The sequence below is a fragment of the Aedes albopictus genome, chromosome 1 (genome assembly GCF_035046485.1).
Source record: "Aedes albopictus strain Foshan chromosome 1, AalbF5, whole genome shotgun sequence".
Lineage (NCBI taxonomy): Eukaryota > Metazoa > Arthropoda > Insecta > Diptera > Culicidae > Aedes > Aedes albopictus.
Window position 1 is genome coordinate 46,886,284 of NC_085136.1, and position 15,268 is coordinate 46,901,551.

A 15,268-nucleotide genomic window follows, 5' to 3' on the forward strand; every position below is an offset into this window, starting at 1 on the left:
AATATTAAGTACTAGCTGTCCCGGCAAACGTCGTACTGCCTGCCTACTGTGTTTTTTGACATGCAGCTCCATAGGGACGTCCCCGGCGAAGTCATCTGTATGGGAGCCCCCCGTTCCAGAGACCGGAGAGGTCCCGCACCAAGCTAAGAACCTTCCCCGGCCCCATAAATACCCACATACAAAATTTCACACCGATCGGTCCAGTAGTTTCCGAATCCATAGCGGTCAGACAGACAGACAGACAGACAGACAGACAGACAGACCGACAGACAGACAGACAGAAATTCATTTTTATATATATAGATTATCGGCAGGGCCACGCATACCAGGAACCTACATATTATCGAACTTGCATGAACCTAAAATCTTTTTCCATAGGGTTTCAGCTTATGGTCTTACCTTTCAGAAAAGCCTTTGTTCAAAATATTCTATCGGTAAAAATTGAAATAAATCAAGTTTGATGATTTTCTATCAAATGAGGTATATTCAGAGCACAATTTTGTATATTATCCAGAACTGCAAACAACAAGGCATCGTGCGTGACATACCCGATGGTCTCTTCTTAGTTTTATAAACATTATATTCACTTGTCATTTCTCCGGCATCTGTGTTATATGATCAGCCCAAGGCCAGTGTTGGTAAACTCACACTCAAAGCACACTCATGAACCGCTCCTGCGTGAGCAAACTCGCACGCGATTCTGAATCGTTTTCTCACGCGCGAGCATTTCATGCAAAATCTCGCACTCACGAGTCAAGCGCCGAAATCTCATTCGCTTGTTAAACGCATCCAAATACATTTGAACGGCAATCAATTTTGTTGTACGCTAGATTTGCTTTTGTTTTATCATACAATCCTTAAAACTTCGATGTGAACATTAAGATCACCAAGAAATAAAGGAATGAGTGAAATCATGAGTCAACTCATGCATGATTTTTTCGGCGGTGAGTTTGACGAGTCAAGAATCGCGCGTGAAACAACTCAACCATGAGATTTGAGAATTTGAGTTTTTACCAACACTGCCCAAGGGGGTCTGCCGTGATTAATTAGTTCATTTTGTTTTCCTGTTTTGTGGGCTTCGTGGTCATGCGGTTAGTGGTGGTAAACGTTTAGGTGTATATGTAGTAAGTCATGGAGTGAGACTCGGAAAAAAACTTTTCGTGAAACGAAAAATTCCTAACTAGCTTCTGTGTGCTGTCGATTATATGATGATAGTAATATTCAGTCTGTTCAGCGTCTGGCGAAGACGGTGTGAATTGCCATATTTGTTTAATATTTTAAGTAACATGAACATTCGCCGGTGCGATTTCCACACCAGCCATCTTCTTTAGCCCTACCGCAATATCGCAGCTTTTTCCATCAGACTTTATTTACATGGTTAGCTTAAGTTATGCCATCGTCCTTCTAACAATTGGGTGAAAACAACTAAGAAGCATTAACGAGGGCAGCAATGTGTGTGTGGTGAGGTATTTTAGTGAAAAATTGAAGTTGCTTTATGAAAATTTCGCTGCAACGTCAGAAAATATAGGAAATGATGTGGTCGAAATTTGAATAATTGTAATTCAGTGATTTGGGCAAAGTTGAAGTACTTATGCCCACAGTTTTCACTCCGTATTGACCATAATGAAGCACCAGTGCAGCAGAAAAGCCGACATCAAATCGTTCCATTCCATGTTCAGTTCTAAGTTTTGAATAAACAATCAATATTGTATGACGTCAATTTTTCACTAAAACACGGATTTCTTCAATAGTAATTTTTTGTTCACATAACTTATCACATTTCAAAATATGAAATTTCTGTTAATTTGAAATTTTGACCATAGATTGTCAATATAAACTGATGATGAAGTGGTGCAATTTTCAGCCAAAAATATTGATAATTGCCAAAGTTACAAAAGATTGAACTTGACGGATTTTGGGAGGAAAATTCGGCTCGGTTTTTTTTTGCTACTGAGTACTTGGAGATCTTGCAGGCGATATGCTAAGCTCATGTATCTGAGAGCTGATGCGGGCTGCATCAGACGTACTCGTACTAGTGAAGGACGCCGAGCGAAAGTGCTTTGGCGGAGGAAGTCGTTAAACTAGCGTGTGCAGGAATCTTGTCAAGGGGGGGTTTAGGTAACTACAATGATGGTGTAATATATGATCATGGTGCGAAATAGAATCAAGGTGTCATTCACAATATGGGGTTTCAACATGCTGTGGCCATTTTTATTAAAAAGCTTTTATAAATTTATCAGTTGATTATTATCGAGCCCTAAATAAGGTCCGATCCAAGGACCGAAACGTTGGCGAAGATAAGAAACAATCAACGCTAAAACCAAAGACTGTCTAAGCCGAAATCTGAGATTGTAAATCGCCTAGTACTTAACATTGGGATTCTGGAGGAGGCTTTGATAAACGTATCGTATAACTGGCAGTTTGAGTGTTCGACTCTTTGTATGCACTGAATGTTGAATTTTTCGGGTAAGCAGTCAACAAACTCTTTCAACAAATCATTTGGTTAGTTCAACAGACACAGAACGAACAAAGATTTTTCCTTTGAAGCTGACAAGAAACATGACGGAAACGTAAAGCATGTTTCCAAAGAAAAATTGAAAAATCGAAATGTATCTTCAGTAGCTATAAAAAAAATGTTTCGAAAAACCAACACTCTAAGGAGGCTTCAATAAAAGTGTTCTAGAAACAAAAAAAAAATCATTAAAATCATCTGCTGAAAAGATGATCGATGACATCCCCACAAAACCAGCTTCCATTGTTCCCAATTAAAGAAGACGTGATACGCTTTATTGAAATCAGTATGGAATGACTGCTACGTAGACCGAGTGTTATGAAGCTGCCATTTATTCAGAAGCTGTTCATAAACCATTTGGGCTGTTTGGAGGTAGACCAAAATTTACGGTTCACACATTTTTTTATGTATTCGAATGGAGAGCAGTCTACGAGGGGGTGAAAGTTTCAAAATGAACAAAATTTGTTCGACATGGTTTATGATCGGCCATTCAAATGAAGAGAAAAACCAACTAAAACAATTTTAAAATCCTAAAAGTCTAGATGGAAAGAGTTGCTTACAATGTTGTACCAATATAGGCTTAAAGTGCGATAATAGTACACATTAAACCCGAGCCAATTGTTGTGTAAATATCCATTCAGCAATTCCTCCGCGACGCCTAATTGACAGATCATACAATTCCGCACGTCAAACTAATCGGTGCTGCTTACCGATGATCACACGCAATGTTTCGCCTACCATTATCATCGCCACCATTCTTGTGCGGGAATCAATTCCAACCAGCTTACCACACTCGACTCCGAAGGATGTGGAGATAAGTCGTTGATTGATCGTTCCAACTTGGTATCACATCACGATCGTTCCCAACGGATTATGCAAAACAGCCAGTAGCGTGCGGCAAAATAGAACAATGCGATCGCTCATGATCACGTTCTTGATCAGCAGCGCCCTTCTTAAAGGCAATTCATTTGCTACACTTCCCGAAGTGACAACCCTAAATCAGCCCCAAGGGACAAGACGCCTTTCGCAAAAATTCTACCCAAGACCTATATGTAGTGGACTAGCCGTTGAGATCCCCCCAGCTGGGCATGGCATGATAATTATGATTAAAATGTAGACACATTAAAGAGTTCGATGAAGTAAAGAGTAACACAATTGTTGCAGCACTGGCACTGCCTGCAACTCACTCGATCACTGTTCGTTGAGAACGCTGGGCTGGGCTGGACCTCTCCATACAGCAGTGCAGTGTCCAGAAGAGATTCTTTATTTTTAGAACCCTTGCCGGCGTTGTCGTCGGATTGGGACCCGATGAGAGCTTTCCGACAGATAGTCCCCCAACTGCTGGGAAACTGACTGAGACAGTTCAGGTCGCAAGCGCAAGTGGCGGCAGCCTGCGTTTGTCCTTGGCATTTGAAAATTCTTGCTCTGGGTTCTTTAGTTCTTTCTTGCTAGGAGTCGCGAAGACGAAACCTTATCGCTTTATTTTGTTGCGCGGGGGGACAAAGGGCTAAATGACTTTTCTAAGTAGGAGTTGCTGTATTTCTTTTAGAAGCACTTCAGTTATTCTTAGAAGTATCTCTTGGCATTTCAGTCCGATTGTGAGATCAAAAACACCTTATGTTCTCTTACTCCAACGTTTTCTAAGAGAACATAAGGTGTTTTTGATCTCACAATCGGACTGAAAAGCCAAGAAATACTTCTAAGAATACACCCAGAACAGTCGTAACAAATCAGCATTTCAGTTATTAAGAGCACTCTTTACCAAGATTACTAATCTAGTATTTAAAAGGTACCACGAAGATATCTTAAGCATACGAATGCCAAAATAAAATAACAGAATTTTTTTTAATTCATTATAGCGTTACAACACAATGTAGGCGTAATCTACTATATTCAAGGTTGCGACCATTCATTTGCAAAGATTTACATTCATTTGCTATTATCTCAGTTCAGAAGCATGCTATCGAAAAACAATGTATGGATGAATTTAACCTTGTAGTTATATCTGAAAGTTTGTCGAATAACATTGGGGTCGCAAACGTAGGGGTGGTGGGGGTAAAGTGGACAACCTAAGCATTTTGGTCGTTTCCCGCGGAAATGCGGCAAAATTCATCTGCTTTTCCGAGTAACATGGACGGTAATGATATACTCTAAAAATCTTGTAAGGGGTTGCCTTTAAAAAATATTGTTTTCTTTGATTATTTTCTTCACCAAATCGTGCATCAAAATAGCGTGAAAAAAATTGGTGGGGGTAAAATGGACAATCAATGGGGTAAAATGAACAAGTCGTTAAAACTTATATAACAGCATATTGTTTCTATGTTTTTAAATACAAACTATCAAATTTCATACGATACCTTCATTTTGTTGTTTTGAAACTTTTAATACAAACTTTGAAACACACTTAAATAATTATTGAAAAAATAGTGTAAAAACAAGCACTGTTTTGGATGAAAATTACATTTTGTGGATATAAAATATTTTTTTATAACTTTTTACTTCAACTATCTCACGATAGCTATGACGGCTGATGATTCTGGAGTTTGCAAAAAAAAATATGAAATTTTGGTGAAATTTGAACCGATTGTCCATTTTACCCCCACGGTCTGATTTTGTTAAAATTATTTCAAAAACTTTTTTTTTTACAAAACTTAAATTTTTTTTTCGGTCAAATATATTCTTCAACATGGACTTTATTGGTTTAGGGTGTAAAACTTGTTATAATTTGAAAATAGCTTACGAGAAAACCTTAGCAATTATAAGCAGATTTTACATCATTTCCGATTTTTCACGTGATTTTTAAAGATTTTGTCATCTTGAAGAGGTTTATTTGATTTTAATGTTCAAGATCAGCAAAAGTATAATGATTCATGCTTGGGCATAAGCTTCAATCGTTGAAACATTTTGAAAAACAATAAAAGCCATGAAACTGTACCCTGTCCATTTTACCCCACCTGACCACTTTACCCCCACCACCCCTATACCAAAATCGAGAGCGAGCTGTGAAGGCAACTCTCCACGCGGTGAATGTAAATTTCATTCACGCTGTGGAAAGTTGCCTTCACAGCTCGCTCACGTCTTTGGAATGCGTGTACGACCCCAATATTATTCGGCAAACTTTCAGATAAAACTACAAGGTTAAATTCATCCATACATTGTTTTTTCGATAGCATGCTTCTGAACTGAGATAATAGCAAATGAATGTAAATCTTTGCAAATGAATGGTCGCAACCTTGACTATATTACACCTTCAAATCGACAACTCGTGAGCACTGTCGCATTTTCTTCTTCATAGTAATCCTTCCTAACACATAAATGTATCCCGCCTACCAAAAAGCAATCCACACACCAACGTGAACCTCTGCCAATCGTCCATTCCTCAAACACTATTTTGAGCGCTGTTCTCGTTAAAAAAAATAGGAGATCTCCAGAACTTACACACTGAAGGTTGTCTGTTAGTCTCAAGCATGTTCATGGTACTTAATAATTGTATGGATGGAGTAATTGTTCCCTTCGTTGTGGTAGTACCTAATGTTGCGATAATGGCAATTGAGCACTTTCTCGACTGAAATGTTATCAAAAGGTATTTTTAAAAGATGTATTATGCCTAAATTATGAGATTGCACCATTTGTGTGCTTAACATCTGCCCAAAAACCTGTTTTCTGAAAATATTTTCCTTAATATGTTTGCTGCTGTGTTCCTATTGTTGCGGTATCCCATATGATTTCAATGGGATACCGCAACATTAGGAACACAATGTTCTTTCCGATAAAAACGAATAAAATGCTCATAACATCCTCAAATTGGCAATATTTCGTTATTTTCCCGTAGATAAAGGAAACATTTTATTATTTTCAAGTCAATCCATGTAAAAAGTTAGCTTGGAGCGATACAATTGTGATTTAACCATGAACCCAGTGCTTAACTCCTCCATGATCGGATCAATTACCCTAGTGGTTAAAAGCCAAAGGTATTTCACTCCGAGAGAGCATTTAGCAATATCTTCCTCTTTGAAATCATTGGAGCAGCCTGAACCACCTAACATTGTTTATGGGGCTGCGCGTGTGTTCAGTTTTGTTTACACACTTGTAAATGAACTCGCTTTTTTGTTTCGCTCGGCTGGAGCCGGAATGGAGAGTCTCGTTCGTTCACTTTGGGATCGATTGAGAAAGGCAAGTTCAGATCTGGATCCCGTTTGGTTTGTTTTGTTTGTGTCTCGGCGGTTTGTGTGATAAAGGTAAACACAGTGCTTGTGAAAGGGTCAAAAAGTAAAACGAACATTGATAATAAAATCAATTATGCGTGAATGGTCAACATCAGCAAATTTGTGACGATAGACCATGTACAACCTTTTACTTGTCCATTTGGTAGTCACTAAAGTCAGTGTTTGGACGAAAAAGTGATCAGTGAACCACTCGGCAGTTTTTCTTCCCTTCTGTTGGTTCTGTTTCAATTACCAAGCGGTGTATGTTCTCTCGTCGAGTCGCATGGTTCACGAAGGAACACAAAGAGGATACTCCGATATAAACAAGCTGCGGCGATGAGCGGGCATCGCTAAGTGTAACACTTACCGATGATCGCTCATCGTTGGCTTGGGGTAACTGTGAATAATCGTTATTTTCATCAGTATTTAATGCGTTTTCGCTTTAAAAACGTGAAATACTATTTAATTTAACTGTATTCATGACGTTGCAGGTTGTGTAGTCACAATAAAAAAAGAATTATGGCAATAAAATATTCTTACCGAATGCATCGCTTTCATTAGCGTCATCGAGCATCTTCTCTCTTGATTGCGCTCTCGTATCGAACCGGGCAAGAGAATGAACAGCATTTCGGGGAGCGTTCCCGATCATGTTGGTTCATGAAATGTTACATTCGCGAATGTATCACTTGCTGAGCATGGACCATTCAGTGGTTCGCGATAAAAATCCACACACTGACTAAAGTACAATGTTTTGGGAATTCTGGGCTCAAATGGACCCGGATAGTTGGACATCGGCGAACGGCAACTCATAATGGACCCCCAATCGGACTGGAAAAAAGCAACAACCAACAGCCAACACATCAGCATCCTCGTGCTCATCATTCAGCCATGATAGGGTAGAAAGTAAAAGCAGCGCAACGGCAACCAGTTCGATATAGTAGAATTAGAATAGATTACATTTGGGCGCTATACAAATTGTAAGTACAGCTTCCAATTGTAATCGCTCACGCAGTGCCCTAGTGGACAAAAGAGCTGTAAACTAGGTTAAGTGATTGAAGAATAAAATATCTCCCGCTCATGGCGCTCTCATCATTTTTGCTCGTTTGTTTGACGTTTGCTCACTACCGTCATCTACTCAATGCGTTTGTAAAACGCAGCGTAATTAGCATTGTTTGATTATGTTTTGTGACGATGGTTTTAAAGCACTTTGTTCCAAGTGTTACGTCTGTTTGTCTGTGCTTCTACTTTACGTCCATCGCAACATCTTTGCTTGTACCGTGATCATAGAATCGATTGAATGACCATTTAATAGTTTACAAATCTCTAGTATCAGTATAGTCAGATGGGATCTATCCTATTTTGTTCCAGGAGAGTTGAATACTTCAAGTTTATGAAGCAGCAAAGAGTTTCAGACTCGTGAGTTTGGCCTCTTTTCTTCTGAAATGCTTGTAACAAATTGTCGATCATATCACATCCATGATGATCATCTGGGTAACATGTCTCTTCATGTGAACCAACATGCCTACCAATCCGGTATGGTGCTTCTTTACTTTTTTGGTCATCTTGTTCGGTCAATTAAATTGTTCATAAACCACGTAGACCAAATTGTTCGAATTCCATACCCCCATTCGCCCTCGTAGACTTTTGTGCATATACAAATTTCTATATTTGTATGGACCGTAGACGTAGGTAAGACCCCCTCCTTTTTAAAGGTTCACGTGGTTTATGATCGGCCCCTTATGGATGCCCTGTGTTATGGTAAAGGGGCGAAATGAGAACAATCCATCGAAGCAAGAACTATACGTGCAGAGGACCAACGCGCCCTTGGAGTTTTCGAACGGAAGGTGTTGCGTACTGTATCTGCGGATGACGTCCACACGCTTATGCAGTGGACGTCCGAACTTCCCAAACTAGCTCACCGTGGGTTTGGTTCTCAGGGTCGGCACCACCTGCTTAGGGGACATTAACAAAAGCGGAAATGGATGATACGAGGGATAATCGACGGTGTGAAGAATTAGCTTAAGTTAAAATTCACAAATACAAAGAAATTTAAAAAAAGGATAATCGACGCAATTGCGCATGCAAGGACAAGTACCAGATTTCAATAATTGATTTTAAAACCATGAAAAGTTACATTTTAATTATTTTATTTCCATTTTGGGGTTAGTGGTTAGGATTAGTAAATGTTTACCGCCTATTGTTGGGGCCCTTTGAGAAAGGGGCTACGGAGACATACCTTTACTCCAAGAGGCTACCCTGATGCTAGGCTTGGGCTTGGGCGGAATCCAAGCGGACTGACGTTCCGGAGGTGACTCCAGGATCGATGGCTTGTTGGCTGCCGGATGATGGTGCTCGGGTGCCCCGAGGCGGGCCGGTGGACTTACCGGGGTTCTTCCGACGTTGGTTAGGCCTCGTCGCGGACGTAGTTGGGAGCTCCAGGCTTGTGGGCCGGCGAGGCTGCTGTAGGTTGTTGCACGGACGCCCTTGGTGTGCCGGCGGGTTCGGTGGCGTTCTTTGACGCTGGTGGAGGCCCCGTCGCGGACGAGGTGGTTCCTAGCTTGTGAGCCGGCGCGGCTTCCGGATGCTGGTGCATGCGCGCCTTTGGCGGGCCGGCGGGGTCGAAAGGGTTTTTGGACGCTGCTTGGGCCCTCGTGGCGAACGATTGGTCCGCGTAGCGGGTGGCTCCCTGACAACGTGTTTGGGCACGGAACTTTTTAGACTTGGCGGCCTCCAAGCGCCGGATAGGGATCTGCTGCGGATAACTGTCCACGTGGTATTATTGTCTTCGTCCAGGGTGTGTTACCAGGCGGCGGGTGGCCGTAGGGACTTCCTGTGGCGGCCAACAACCAACGGGTTTGACACACTAGACAGCGTCGCAGCACCGGGTAAACCGAATCGCACTCACTTCACAAAACAGCGGGCACCAAACTGGCCCTGATTCCCGACGATGGGCCACCGGATCGACGCAACTTCGCGGGCATTCGTTTTCCAATGTCGTCTCGTTTGCTTGGAGGACTCGACTCGACTGCTCCTCTAGGTTTTTCCGCATCTCTCGCTTCTCTTCGTTCTCTTCGCCTTTTCGCCGTTGGACCTGGTGTTACCACCGTGGATTTCGCTAAAGTTTGCAAAATGTTCTAAGGTTCAGGACTTTAAAGTTCTACGAAATCAACCATAATCACTATTCAATCTACGCTTGCGGTTTACGGTCATTGTTATCCATGGTACTCACTCCGAAATGCATGAGCATGAGCATGAGCATTGGAGACCGTACACTTCGTAGTTGCTACTTCGTGATTCACCTGAGCTAGCGAAATTGCACCAATTGGCTTGGGGCTTGGGATTTGCCACCATCCTCAATGTACACGTTTCTAGAGCTCAAAACTTATTGGGTCAATAACAGCGCTGGCCACGTCCTTACGGTCTACCGGGGAAGAGAGAGAATGTTAGTTCGACAACTGTTACTACTAGAAATTGTATGTACTACTGGACCCTCCACAGTTGTCACGGGAAGGAGTACTGTTAGTAGGGAGGGAGGGATTGATAGTTGCATAGGTCAAAGATACATTTTGGTAAACGATGCGATCCATGCAACCGTGCAGTATACACACCAATGTGTCACCTCCAGTGAATCAAAATTCAACCATCGCGCAACAATAATGACAATGTCGCAACCTGTATTTGTTGCGACAATCCACCCAATGCGACACAAGATTGTCTCAACTTGAAAATAATAGGATAAACATCGTACACCACGAGTTTAGAGATTTTTCAGCCTTGCATTGCGATTTTCGAACGGTAACTTCGAGTAAGTAAGCATTGCAACTCTGCTGAAGATCTAGAATCAAACAGTTTCGACTTTGGGTTTGTAATAATTGAAGATTCACGAGTTGAAAAGTACGCAACAAATTCAGCTTCCGTTTTGTCTGCAACAAAATTTTTCGAGATCATGTCATTATCTGTTACCAGTAGGGATAAAAAGTAATCGTCGCGCCTTCTTTGTTGCTTGTTTTGTGCTTCTTTTGTCTGACAATTCTCTTCACTGGTCACCTCACAATTTGGAAGAATGGGGACAATGGGGTAACCATGAACATTTTAAATGAAGGTTTATGGAATGAAAAAGATTTTGCGTCACCTCGCATTTTGGAGGCTTGATGAACCAATATGTTACGTGCCATAAAATCGATATATTGAAACAAAACTTTGTGCCGAATGCACAAGCATAGGCAAAATACTAACGCATAATTACGTATCAAATCAGTGTGGCCAGCACCGGAAGGTGGCGGACTGTACAAAAATACAGGAGAATTTATTTAAAATAAAACAAAATTAATGCCTGTCCAAATTACATACATGTCCCAATTATATTTTTTACCCTGTTATATTCATTTGACCTTTTGCGAACAACTAACCTGACATCAGTTGTTGTTTTCAAAAATAAAATAGATTGATAATGTCTATTAGTGAAAAGAAACTTCAAAAGGATTAGAATGTTTCAACCACATTAGCATTCATTAGCCCCAATGATTGATATCTTCATTTGTATAAAACACAAAGTGTCTATCCTCTCGAATATTCCTTCCTAATGTAGTCCACATTCCTACGCACAGCCACCAACGCCTTCTTATGACTAAATGGTGTCACAGAGGCTAGAGTATCATAAATCTTAGATTTGCACCCAGCCAACGAACATAGTTCAGACTTAGAAGCACGGAAGAAATTCGCAGTCTCTTTCTCCGATATGCGATAAATCGTGGTCCCCAACGGACTCCATACGATGTCGCTTTGACTTGTTCCGCACATTCTGTTCTCGTCGTCGTCGCCATCGTCATCGTCGTTGTTGTAATAAAACACTGATAAGAAAACTCGGGCGACATTGAGACTCTATCGTATAGAGAGCTAGTCTCAATTAAGCTAGAAGTTCTAGTTCCCAGTTTGTAGCCGCACGCGAATGTCGAAAAAATCCGCAAACAGTGTCCAAAAAATGATGTCGTGGTCATGGCCAAAATCCTCTCGGATGCCGTTAGGCAGATTAATGGTGGTCATTTGTTTGGCGATTTTCGGTGGTTTGGCTGAGGCCGTTGTTGATGGTAATTTGGGTTGACGTTCTTTTTTAATCCTTATTGAGCGAAAACTAAGCTGGGGTTGTTTTACTTTTCTCGGTTGAATTGAAGTGCCATCGAACTGTCTGCAACACACTGATATAACGGGGACGTACGATCAGTACTGGGCGCTGGACGAAATTGGAAACGAGCGATCGGAGGACGTCCCAATCGATTTCTACATGTACATTGAGGTCAGGAACTTCGAGGAGGAGATCGCGATGCTGCTTTCGAACAATGACCGATCTTTCGAATATCCAGACTTTGCCAGGACGTACGAGATTCGGCTGGGTAACGTGTATACGGTGATCTACAGGGAGACGATCAAGATGCAGGCATATCACAGTCCGAAGGATAAGCTGTTCCCGGGGAATAAGTTTAAGATAAGGTTCCGGATCTTGAAGGAGGGTAACATCACGATCACCCTGGATGACAACGATCGGAAGCCTCTGTTGAACGTGTTTGATGTTCATGGTCCGCTGGACGTGAAGTACATAAGCTTCGGGTCCCGAATGAACGCCTATCCGATAACGTTTCACTTCAAGTGCGATCAGGACATCCCAAGTACTGAGGAACCTCATGTGGATGCCCTTCATGGATGCCCGGTTTGTCCCAAGCAGAAGTGTGAAGTGATCGTGAAGGCATGTGCCGATAATAATAAGGACCCAGGTGCGTCCGATCCGGAGAAGCAAAAGTATTACTTCTACTTCAACATGTATCTGAGCAACAAGAACAAAGCGAAGAGCGCGGCTGATCAACTGAATTGAACCCCTTCGTCGCGAGTTTGGGGTGCAATCTAGACGTACATATCCACATAGCTTTATACCAGAATAAATACTCTCAATTTATTCGGGTAACGATCGATTGCCCAGTTTTATTATCCGATAACTTCGATCCGACACAAGCATTAAACATTATCATAAAATCAGCACTTTCGATCGCACCCCCAATTAATCAACCGTGGGGTTTTAATCGCTCCATCCCATCATGCCACCGGTTCTTCGCCATTCTGCTACCCAATGTCGAAGTCTACGCAAAAAATCAAGAAAAAATTGAACGATAAAATTAACAGCGCCGCAACCCCAGAACTGAAAACAGAGGGGCGGCTGACTTTTATTATCACCTCTACCAGTTTTGAACCAGTTTGTGTGCTCATCGGCAACGCGATCTCCACATAACCGCTGCTGATGCTATTTTGATGCGTACCTAACTATGGGATCTGCGATGGGTGTGTCCCCTCGCATCATCCCACCAGTCGAAGTCACCGATTGAAAATACCAACAAGGACATTATTAGAGTAAGCACCTTGCTTCCACCAAGAGTGCTGTCTGTGGATTGTGGAGTTCCATCGGGGGGCGATGGAAGGCGGAACCATTAAAATAGTCCCGCTGACAAATGGAATGCTCCCTGGGTTGGCGGCGTAAATTGTTCTATCCCGCTTGATAAGTTGAACCATTTACACGCAATTGGCATTCTTTTTTTTTCTTTTATAATAGTTTATGGTGTTTCGATCAAGCAGCTGCCCCTCCCACAGAAGGCGCCTGATTTGTGGTGCTAGATTTTATCTGGCACTTTTTAATCCTCATGGCCTGCAAAATACGAGTTATGTTTCAATCAATGTTGATGGGCATTGTGGAGTAACATGTGGGCCGATAGATATCGGCATATCTGTGGAGGAATATTGTAGCATCAGTCGAGTTTTACCGGTATACGGTAGATGTTACTCCGTCATTCTTCAGAACATTGGGCTAACAAGTCTTAATGCTGAGAATTCGAGAGCCAAGCGGTTAGGCCTTTTTTCACCAACATGGGAAAAAGGTAAACTTTTTGAATTGGCATTGCCATATCTCAGGAACTAAGGAACAAATGTTGTAACTTTCGGCAGCATCATAACCCCATCATTGTGCACTATCCTAGAAATTTACAGTGAAAACCGATTGGAATTATGTGCAACTTTCGCTGAAAGCCAGTCAGCTCTATTGGCTCTGGTTGCAGCCAACATGTGTGGCATGTTTTTATAGCGAGATGTCTCGGAATTGCTCCAGGATTTCTTCTCAGAGTAACTGCCCTCCATAAGGACCTCTATCGATAACACTTTTGAATTCATTAAGCTGATGACCTGTGGAACTGCAGAATAAGGGAAATCAACGTTCAAAAAATGTCCAATTTTAGAAGACTTTTGAAGCATTTATATATTACTAGCTGTCCCGGCAAACTTTGTCTTGCCAAGCGGTAGTGGTTTGACAACTGTTGAGCACCGCACTCTAGATTGGTTTCATTTCGATCGTGTTGATTTTCTTCTCAGGTCATAAAATATCAGTAATTTGTCAATTATCTTACTTTTTTAGTTGGATTTCGTAACTTTTATCACTTATAAACACAGCCACCATGAATACGAATCAAACCCTGCAAGAGTCATCCCGATCGGTTCAGCCGTTCGTGAGTTTTGTTGCCTCAAAGGGACTTCAAACTCATTTTTATATATGTACTAGCTGTCCCGGCAAACTTTGTCTTGCCAGTCTTGTGGTGGTTTGACAACTGTTGAGATTATCGCAGCAACGCACTCTAGATTGATTTCATTTCGATCACGCCAAATTTCTTCCCAGTTCATCAAAAATCATTATTTTATCAATTTTCATAATTTTTTGAAGGATTTTCGTAACTTTTTGTACATATAAACACACCCACCACGAATACGAATCGAACCATGCAAGAGTCATGCCGATCGGTCCACCCGTTCTTGAGTTTTGTTCCCTCAAAGGAACTTCAAACTCATTTTTATATATATAGACTAGCTGTCCCGGCAAACTTTGTCTTGCCAGGTTGTGGTGGTTTGACAATTGTTAGGGTCATTACAGCATGGCACTCTAGATCGGTTTCATTTCGATCGTGTTGATTTCCTTCCCAGCTCATGAAAAATCAGTTATTTATCAATTTTCTTACTTTTCTAGTTGATTTTCGTAACTTTTTGTACATATAAACACAGCCATAATGAATACGAACCGAACCGTGCAAGAGTCATGCTGATTGGTTGATCCGTTCTTGAGTTTTGTTGCCTCAAAGGAACTCCAAACTCATTTTTATATATATAGACTAGCTGTCCCGGCAAACTTTGTCTTGCCAAGCTGTGGTTGTTTGACAACTGTTGAGGTCGCAGCAACGCACTCTAGATTGATTTAATTTTGATCATGCTGAATTTGTTCCCGGCTCATGAAAAAACAGTATTTTATCATTTTTTTTACTTTTCTAGTGGATTTTCGTAACTTTTTGTACATATAAACACAGCCACCACGAATACGAATCGAACCATGCAAGACTCATGCTGATCGGTCCACCCGTTCTTGAGTTTTGTTGCCTCAAAGGAACTTCAAACTCATTTTTATATATATAGATATAGATAGATAGATAGATAGATTGATAAACATTCAAAATTTCATTCAATTCGGTTCACT

The 15,268-nt window shown here is 41.4% G+C and overlaps 2 protein-coding genes across 2 annotated transcripts in view; one reads left to right on the plus strand and one right to left on the minus strand.

The window, feature by feature from the left end:
- The window catches only part of LOC115255700 (uncharacterized), a 233,690-nt gene that overhangs the window by 47,868 nt on the left and 170,554 nt on the right, over positions 1-15,268 (minus strand). The gene's annotated exons all lie outside the window — the stretch shown is intronic.
- On the plus strand, positions 11,652-12,666 carry LOC109402685 (uncharacterized). Its single transcript, XM_019675390.3, has 2 exons — positions 11,652-11,804; positions 11,889-12,666. Exons 1-2 carry the CDS (start codon positions 11,666-11,668, stop codon positions 12,581-12,583), a joined length of 834 nt encoding a protein of 277 aa, XP_019530935.3. The 5' UTR covers positions 11,652-11,665; the 3' UTR covers positions 12,584-12,666.

Excerpts from the sequence above, each read along its gene's own strand:
- LOC109402685 (XM_019675390.3), top strand. The coding sequence starts at position 11,666 with ATGTCGAAAAAATCCGCAAACAGTGTCCAAAAAATGATGTCGTGGTCA. Across the intron at positions 11,805-11,888 it reads GGCTGAGGCCGTTGTTGATG|TGCCATCGAACTGTCTGCAA; the intron begins GTAATTTGGGTT and ends GTTGAATTGAAG.